We start from the raw sequence: 10,000 nt of genomic DNA, 5'->3' as shown, positions 1-10,000 counted from the left end.
GCTATCTGATCTCTCTATGTCCGCTACTTGCTGTACATATCCTACCAAGTCAGACCTACACTGTTTTAAGCTCCATTTCTCAGATGCAACCTACCACCCCCCCTGTTGCTGTCCCAGCTTATGTCTTCTCCACTAATCCATCCATCCATTTCCTACCACTTTGCCGTATAAAAAACTGAGCTGATTTTTATTTTTAAACAAGGGCCTAAAACAAACAAAAAACATAAACAACAAAAAAACTTTTAACTGATGGATAGATCTGAAGTGGATCTCAAGATTATTGTGTTAAAAGTAAACAGTAAAAAACAAAAAATTCAAATTTATTTTTTAACACTTTAATGAGTAGGACCCTTTTGGATCTCCAATAATTTTAGTGTGATTTGTTTTTAAGTGTCATTTAAAAAAAAAAAAATGAATCAATGGTGTTATTAGTTACACCTTTTTAAGGCTCTAATTATTATATAATCTTAAATATTCCACTTAAAAATTATATTGGGTAAAAATTTGCATATTTGCATGTTTTATATTTGGGGTCAATCTCGGTGTTAACCAAAACAATGCGGCACTTACACAATTTGCAATACATTCATAAAGACCAGAAAAAATGCATTCGAAGTTCACCTGCACCATAACCATACACAGGGCGGAAGCTGCATAGGCAATGAATAAACACACATGAAGCAAAAATGAAAGCTAAATTGAGGTTGAGTTGCAAATAAACCGAGGAGTGTGCGTCTGTGTATAAATTCAAAAATAACAAGCAAAAAAAAAAAAAAATCACGGTTTAATAAACCTCCGCGTGCTTTTTGCGGCTCCTTTTATGACGCGTGCTACCTGCATTGTCTGCCCCACGACTTCGGTCTCAATGACAACCATCTTGCAGGAGTTCAAAGGTCAGCTGCGTGATGTGCCGCCACGCCTGCTGGATGTGGCGAGACTCGGTGGGCCGCGCACAAATGGCCAAGCGTAGCACGAAGCGTCCGGACAGATGACAAGGCACCAAGTGGATCTCACGGTTCTTCGTGATACTCTTCAGCAGCTTCTGGTTCAGCTCATTGGAGCCCTGGGAAAGGTGGACAACACAGAAAAGTCGAGGGCGAGGACATTATATCTACAAGTGTTATGTGCTTTATTGCCCTTTATAGTCAGTGTGCACACAGTCATATCATTCTTTACACTTAGTCAACTTTCATCTCCCAGTAGAAGCAGTAAAATATGATAACTTAGTAGTATTCAATATGAGCCTTACCTTCAGTCTGAAGCACACCAGACCCATGATGACCTCAGCACAGATCTCAAATCTCTTGTCTGCTCGTACTAAACTCTCAAACTCCTTGGCCAGCTGCACTTGCTGTGGAAAATGACAAACAGTTTTGGTTTTTTAACTGTACATCCGCCTTATATTCATATTTTCCCCATACGTAGTGACTGTCTTTTTCACAGCTGCCAAAAAGACAATGTGTGTAAACGGCCGCCAGGGGGCAGTACTGTATAAGTGAGTGTTTAGTAAAAGCACCGCACTTGTACTGTGTTTTCTACAACTGAACATCATTGTTGTAAGTACTTGCAGTAGAAAAGAAATGGGCGACGTACACCCTGGACAAGTTGCCACGTCATCGCAGTATATGTGTATATATACATATATATATATATATATACATATATATATACATATATATATATATATATATATATATATATATATACACACACATATACATATATACACATATATATATACACATTATATATATACACATGTATATATACACACATATATACATATACATATACACACACACACACACACACATTATATATACACACACGTATATATATATATATACACATATATATATCTATATATAAAACAATATGATTAAAAATTTTATTTCGGCACCCCATAGAAGTCAGCCCGAGCATGTAGTGTGTTTCACAGATTTTATTACAGACCCAAGTGGGGCCACAAACAAATCTTGTTTGGGGCCACAAAAAGCGTAGAACTAGAACCGAGTAGTTCTAGCTAAACATCATCATGCCATGTCAGAAAGAGAAATGATTTCCTTCTCTACAGTCCATGTCTTCTAGAAACAGACAAAGATGCACAGCACAATCTGAAGTAATATGAAATGATGTATGGCTGCAGGGATCAATGCTGTTCGTTTTAAAAATGGAGCGTAAACTCAAAACAGGCTTATTTGATTGACAGAGCAGACTGGAGGGAGCGATGAAGAAGATGAGGCGGAGAGACAAGCATGCAGAAATGAAACATCCTGGGTAAACACAGTTGTTGTGTGTGTGTGTGGGGGGGCGTAGGAAAAGGTTACAATGAAAAGGAATATAGAGACCAGTCAGCAGACACGTGACTGATAGGATGTGTCGATGCAAACAGAAGAAAATGAAATGCACTGACAAGAATGTGATGCTATAAGGAGAATGTAAGGAAGGGGGGCTGTGAGGAGGGGGATGACATTTCCCATAATGATCAGAAATATGTGATTGAAATGACAGAAAGGTTATTCCAGTCGAGAAAGAGAAAGGAAGAAGTGATCGACGGAAGATTGACCATGACAGCCTGTGGCAACACAACTTATAAAATTACATTCTTATTCCTTCACTGTTAATACCAAAGTGCAATCAGCTTGTCAACAATCAGGAACACGACATGAAAAATGTTAGGTAAATTACAAAAATAAAAATCCTGTTGCTTCACTTCAAGATTTTTTAACAGTCAAGTATTGCCTCACAGATTTGAGAATCCTGCAGCACAATATTAAAAAAAAAATTCTCGAAAGAAAAAGTTGAAAAGTGCAGTTTCTGAAGAGCTTCAAGGGGAACTGCACTTTTTTGGGATGTTTGCCTATCATTCACAATCATTATGAGATACAAGAACACGTAATTTTTTATTTAAAGATTTAAAAAATAAAAAAAAATGCTTGAAAGATGCAGGTAATGGGAGTCATTGTTGTAGCCTTCAAAGCCCTCTAAAACAACCTCAAAACACGTTCATAACAATATGTCATATGTTCAATATTTGCCGGATTTTTATTATTTTTAATCATTTCCGGCACTAATTTCTTCCGTGCATTGATTTCTGTTTCCAAAGCAGCGCACGTCTGAATTCTGCCAACATGTGTGTTCCTACTTCCGGAATCAAAAATTAGTGTGTGTCCTAACCATGGCAGACTTGGCAAAAGACGACAAAGGAGAATATTTTTGGACAAAAGAGGATTCGCAACCTTATTTTTTGAAGGATGAACTACAGCACGAAGAAGAGGGTGAGACGTTGGAGCAGACACACAGCAAAAAGTCAGTGTTCAAAAATTAAAATTAAGGGTGTTTTATTTGAACTAAGCAAAATTTTCTGCCGATTGAACAAGAAAATTTGGCTTGTTAAGACTTTCCAAAACAAGTAAAATTAGCTAACCTCAATGAACCCACAAATACCTTAAAATAAGAATATTGTCAATAATAACTGTACTACTACATTAGTACGTAATTTCTATTGTTTCATTGAAAATAAAACAGCAAAGTTCATTTGGTTGTCCGTCCATCCATCCATTTCCTACCGCTTATTCCCTTTCGGGGTCGCGGGGGGCGCTGGCGCCTATCTCAGTTACAATCGGGCGGAAGGCGGGGTACACCCTGGACAAGTCGCCACCTCATCGCAGGGCCAACACAGATAGACAGACATCATTCACACTCACATTCACACACTAGGGCCAATTTAGTGTTGTCATCTGATTTAATATAAAACACACTTTTGTCAAAGTCATGATTTTTTTTACATGCTTGAAATAATAAATGATTACTTTAAAAAAGTAGTTTTATATACGTGTGAGTGTTGATGACACAGCTTTGCAACATTTGATATTCTAGTTTCAAGCATGTTTTACTCAATATAGGTCATAAAATCTCAGCAACAAGCTGTAATATCTTACTGAGATCATTTAGGACCACAACCCTTAAAACAAGTAAAACACTAACATAAAATCTGCTTAGTGAGAAGAATGATCTTATCAGGCAGAAAATAAGCAATTATCACCCTTATTTGAGATATTTAATCTTACTTACATTTCAGTTTTTGCAGTGCGGAAGCTGAGAGAGGATGAACACGATTTTGACGCTATAAATATAAATTTCGTGTTGACATAGAAGCTAGCTTAGCTCTTTCCGTAGTCAGCTTTTACGGCTAATAGCGTAGCACGCCGACTTATTACAACACTGGAAAAGTTGTTATTGCTCTTACAATAACAATGTCACTCCAGCTTGGTTGTTATACAGGTTACGGAACACAAATTAAGTATTGTTGACAGTTGTTGGATGCATTTTAAAAGTGATTTAGAGTCTAAATGGATTGCAACCATTAGCTGCATTGCTAGCCACCATGAACGAGGCAATTTTTATATGTTAAAATGCAAAAAAAACCAAAAAAAAAACACCTTTTGTCTTCTTGTCTCTCACAATGATTGTAAACGATGGTTCGTCTTTAACAGAACGTGAAGTGTTTGACCTTCTTTCTACCGTTCTTATTCTCCGGCAGGGCCGTAACAGGATTTGACAAACACAGAGGTCTAAAAAATGGTGGTCCAGGATGAGCTTTGAAAAACTGAAATTATGGGATTTCCACGCACCGTATAAATATTACCTTGAGCAACACAATGAATAATCCACTTTTTTAAATTACTATGTTGAATTTAAGCGTATCAAATAATGCCAACATCATTAAAACATCAAATTTGGTAACATTACTTCAACTCTGACATGGACGAGCAAATACAACATCCTACCCAGTGGCCTAGTGGTTAGAGTGTCCGCCCTGAGATCGGTAGGTCGATAGTTCAAATCCCAGTGAGTCATACGAAAGACTAAAAAAATAGGACCCATTACCTCCTTGCTTGGCACTCAGCATTAATGGTTGGAATTGGGGGTTAAATCACCATAAATGATTCCCAGGCGCAGCACCGCTGCTGCCCACTGCTCCCCTCACCTCCCAGGGGGTGATCAAGGGTGATGGGTCAAATGCAGAGAATAATTTCGCCACATCTAGTATGTGTGTGACATTCATTGGTACTTTAACTTTTTTCTGCCTTGAAGTGCGCCACCGGAAGTAACGGGAGAAATGTATCTTAACATTCTAATCAGTGACAGAGGACGACGAATATGTTTGGGGTAAAATTTAGTATAGTTTACATTTGACATGTGCTTCTTCACACAACACGCCCCACTCCACGGATAGCGAAGCTGTACGCACAGCTAGTGTTCTGCGCATAAGGCTGGGCGGCACCTGACTGACATGACTGTATTATAACAGCGACTCACATCAATTTCATTCAGGCGAAACCAACATTAGTGACGTCGGCATATTTTCATGATAACATGTGTTGACAGTACATTTCGGATCAGATGATATTTAAATTAAAAGTGGACCTCATCGTGTTACGTTGTTGTCTGGCGTCATAGCGGGTTCAGCGGTGCATGCCCAAAGATGGTGTATTGTAAGAGGATGATCTACCGCATTGTGATGTACAGTGCACACGATGTGCTTTTGCTATCAGTTATATACTCATCTAAAAAAAAAATATACAGAGGACATGACCTCGGTGTCCTCAATGGTAGTTAGAACCATGTTCTCTGGTAGACCAGATGGGTTTTTAATGTGTTCATGAGCGAGGACAAAACAGTGTTGGAAACAAATACGCGAAACAAAAATGTCATAGTTTTCATAGTGCATAAACCAGCTATAATCTATTTCTATGAAGAAATATTTACAGATTCCATCCATCCATACATCCATCCATTTTCTGCCGCTTTTTCTCTTTGGGGTCGCTGGTACCTATCTCAGCTACAATCGGGCGGAAGGCGGGGTCATATTTGCCAACCCTCCAGGATTTTCCGGGAGACTGCCAAAATTCAGCGCCTCTCCCGAAAACCTCCCGGGACAAATTTTCTCCCAAAAATCTCTCGAAATTCAGGCGGAGTTGGAGGCCACGCCCCCTCCAGCTCCATGCGGACCTGAGTGACCGTGACGTGTATAAAGAGCGGTAAAACACACAACAACAGCTGTCCGAATTCGTCTACCTACAACAGCAATGTGTTGTGACACTCTCAAACAGGACAATACTGCCATCTACTCTACATGCATATGGTTATAAAAACAAGGATGGACAATTCAACCCTTAACTCAACAATGAGTAGATGAGTGTTATGTGTGTGTAAATGTGTAAATAAATGAACACTGAAATTCAAGTATTTCTTTTATATAAATATATATATTTATATATATATATATATATATATGAAATACTTGACTTGGTGAATCTATGAATCTAGCGGTAAATATACTCCTCCCCTCTTAACCACGCCCAGCCACGCCCCTAACCACGCATCCCAGCCCCCACCTCCCAAAATCGGAGGTCTCAAGGTTGGCAAGTATGGGCGGGGTACACCCTGGACAAGTCGCCACCTCATCGCAGATATATACAGATTATCATTTGAAATAGGCAAACTTTGCATCAACATTTCAGAAGATATGTCTGAGGAAGAATTTCAGAAAAGAATATTCATGGATTATAGCAAGTGGTATGACATGACATACCTTACGTATATGAGCTTGCAGTCCGTTGAGTCCGTACATACGAAAGACAAACCACATTTTTAACGCGCGGAATCGTCTGCCCAGTGGAATCTGCCAGTGCTGAAAGGAAAAACATATTTGTGTTTTTTTTTTAGGGGGGTAGGGGGACAGGAAGGTATTGTTTAATTTTTTTCCAGATAAACAGAAATGTTTTTTTTCCAACTAAAAAATAACTTACCCTGTAATCCGTCACCAAACCTGTAAAGGAAAGACAGTCATTTGGTGCGTGATGTAATGAATATGTTGAATGTTGTCTGGTCTGACTTTTCATATCAAAGCAAGGAGAGCTAATATGTATCACAATGCTGTGCAACACAGTAGAGAGTAGTATTGTCCCGATACCGGCACCGGTACCAAAATGTATTTCGATACATTTCGGTATTTTTCGATACTTTTCTAAATAAAGGGGACCACAAAAAAAAATGCATTATTGGCTATATTTTAACAAAAAATCTTAAGGTACATTAATCATAAGTTTCTTATTGCAAGTTTTTCCTTGAATAAAATAATGAACATACAAGACAACTTGTATTTTAGTAGTAAGTAAGCAAACAAAGGCTCCTAATTTAGCTGCAGAAGTATGCAGTAACATATTGTGTCATTTTCCATTCTATTATTTTGTCAAAATTATTAAGGATAGGTGGTAGAAAATCAATTATTACTCTACCTGTGCAATTCGTGTTAATATCTGCTTACTTTCTCTTTTAACATGGTCTAGTTACACTTCTGTTAAAATGTAATAATCACTTATTCTTATGTTGTTTGATACTTTACTTTAGTTTTGGATGATACCACAAATTTGGGTATCAATCCGATACCAAGTCGTAACAGGATCATACATTGGTCATATTTAAAGTCCTCATGTGTCCAGGGACATTTTTCCTGAGTTTATAAATATATAATGAATTTAAAAAAAAACGAAAGAAGATTTTTTGATGCTAAAAAATATTGATGTAATCATAGTAGTATCGACTAGATACGCTCTTGTACTTGGTATCATTACAGTGTATTTCAGGTGTAGATACATTGATGGCATTTGTTTACATTGTGACACCTGTGAGCTACGATGTGTAGTGAAGCATGTTTAGCTATTCCTCGTCCTGCAGGGATGATACTTGCAAGAATCTTTGTTTGTCGCCATGGAGGTGAAGATTACAGATTTAAAAGTAGCTACAACACTGCAGACTACGGATGGACTTTAGCTGCTAGCTAGCTAGCCATGTCTTAAAGCACCTCTTCCTGAGGACGTTTCAGTGTTATAGCTTCACCTTTATCGTTTGTTTTTAAGCCACAATGCGTCCATTCTCCAATTTCTGTCTACACATTGTGTCTGTTTGTAAGCACTCCGTGATTGTGCGCTGCCGAACATGCTCGTCTGCTCCTAAACCAGCAATGACACGACGTGACGACGACTGGGGATGGGGGACTGGTACTTTTGGTGGTGTAGTACCAAATATGATTCATTAGTATCGTGGTATTATACTTCTACCGGTGTACCGTACAACCCTAGTAGAGAGGAATCCAGGATGGAGAGTAAAACAGTTCTTTACTGGTCAAATGCACTCTCAAAGACACTCCTCAAACGGGAGGTAACAAAAGGCGACGGTGCAAGAAGGACAAAACAAATGTGCACTGTGGCAAAATTAAAACTGCTAGATACAAAAAAAATAAAATAAACTCGGGTAGAGTTGCAAGACGTGCTAGAGACAACAACACCAAGCTGGATTGCACTGGGAGTGGCCAAGATAGCATTAACACTAGTAGCTGCAGAGAAGTCACCAGGCATGGACGGCCATGCAGGGAGTGGTATCGCCAAGTGCCATCCAGCCAGCTGACTAGATGCTGCTTCAAAAGGACAAGGGCAAATTTGATGCAGCTGGCCGTGTCTCACAACTCCGCCCACAAGGAGAACACAGGAACAGAGGAGGGGGAGAAATGCAGTAAATAACTAAAGAAAAACTGCACAAATGGAGGTGAACTGAAACTACAAATCACAAGGGGGCAGCAAGCAGAGACAAAATGTTGTTGTTTTTTATCTCAGATAATGTGAAGGTATCATTAATAGTAGGGTGTCTTAGAATAGTCGATTCGATTCGGAGGAGTCTGATCCGACTATCAACCTTTTCATTGACTCATGAACTTTTACCCCTACCCCTCCTTCCCACGGTGCAACTTAAGTAGAACGGAATCTTCATTTAAAAATGTGTTTTCTCGGTATAAAGCTATAGCTAGTAGTGTTCCAAAGAAGTCTCACGTCACTTGTACTAGTTAACACAGGTTGGAGGGAGAACATTGTAAAAGGGAAGCGCACATTGTCTATTATTCACAATGTAAGACAAGCAAATGTTTTGTGGTCCGACGGCAGGGCAGGGCACGCTGGAACCCTGCCCAAGACGGTGGCAAGGAGGCAGAGAATGCGGCTGAGCGGAGAGTCGGGGCGTGCCGGCAGCGACACTACGATCAATTAACTCATCTCCTCACGCTGTATAAAAGGGGAGAATGAGGAGAGATCGGGGCAGAAGGAGTCGGAGAGCTTGCAGCAGCGCATGAGAAGCGAGAGGAACAGAGAGCCATAGATGAGGACGACAACAACGGTGGCTGAAAGAGCGGACCGTGAGCGAGCAGTGGAGGAAGGAGCTGAAAACCGATCCGAGCTGCAGACAGATTTATTCCAAAATAAAAAAGTCAAACCAGCTCAAAAGCGTGTCCTTTCCTGGATGGTCCATTGAACCCGAGCAACGATGGCAAAGGTCGTTCACAGTTTGACTTTTTCTTCTAACAAAAAATAAACGCTTGCAAAAGTCAGCTAACAATGGAGTCAATGGTCGTCGTTCTATTCTGCCTGGTCGTCGTTCTATTCTGCCTGTACAGCGCTCTAAATTAATCCAAAAACCTCCATTAAGTTTTATAAAAATGCTGTAAGTGTCTACGCAATGTAGTAACAGGCACATTCATAACAACGTGTAATAATTACATATTTTGCTTATTTTAAGGATACAGCGCTGCATTAATTTTACAGACACATCGCAATGTTTGCCTTTCCCTTCAACAACATTTTTTAATCATGGCAGACTTTGTGAGAGACATCTCAAGGCATGTTTTAAAGCACTATGCTGTGCTTCCGTGATTAAAGCGTCATCCTTATCGTTAGTTTTGAAACCCAAATACAGTACCTCCACATTGCGTTTCACGCGCCCTCATTATAAACGAATAGAAATGCAGATTTTTTTGCCATTCTTCTTCTCCACACATCTTCTGCTTGTATGTGCTCTGTGTGTGCGTGTTGGCACATTCAACATGCGCCTCAACTCAGCAACTTGACCACCGCACGGCAGCATGAAATTAAAAAAAAAAATACCGGTA

General features: G+C 39.5%; 1 protein-coding gene across 4 annotated transcripts in view; it reads right to left on the bottom strand.

Annotated features, from left to right (window-relative positions):
• Positions 1-10,000, bottom strand: part of ddc (dopa decarboxylase) — a 72,604-nt gene that overhangs the window by 1,360 nt on the left and 61,244 nt on the right. For all 4 annotated transcript variants that reach the window (XM_061916230.1, XM_061916227.1, XM_061916229.1 and 1 more), the window contains 4 exons: positions 6,816-6,835; positions 6,599-6,697; positions 1,250-1,351; positions 1-1,063 (listed from right to left, as the gene is read on the bottom strand). The exon at positions 1-1,063 is cut by the window's left edge and continues 1,360 nt beyond it. In XM_061916230.1, coding sequence (XP_061772214.1) covers positions 863-1,063; positions 1,250-1,351; positions 6,599-6,697; positions 6,816-6,835 — 422 coding nt within the window. In that variant the 3' untranslated portion in view covers positions 1-862. The remainder of the gene's footprint in view (positions 1,064-1,249; positions 1,352-6,598; positions 6,698-6,815; positions 6,836-10,000) is intronic.

Source organism: Nerophis ophidion, linkage group LG11, assembly GCF_033978795.1.
Source record: "Nerophis ophidion isolate RoL-2023_Sa linkage group LG11, RoL_Noph_v1.0, whole genome shotgun sequence".
In the NCBI taxonomy this organism is placed as follows: domain Eukaryota; kingdom Metazoa; phylum Chordata; class Actinopteri; order Syngnathiformes; family Syngnathidae; genus Nerophis; species Nerophis ophidion.
Note: the sequence above shows the minus strand (reverse complement) of the source record. Positions and strands in the feature narration are given on the sequence as shown.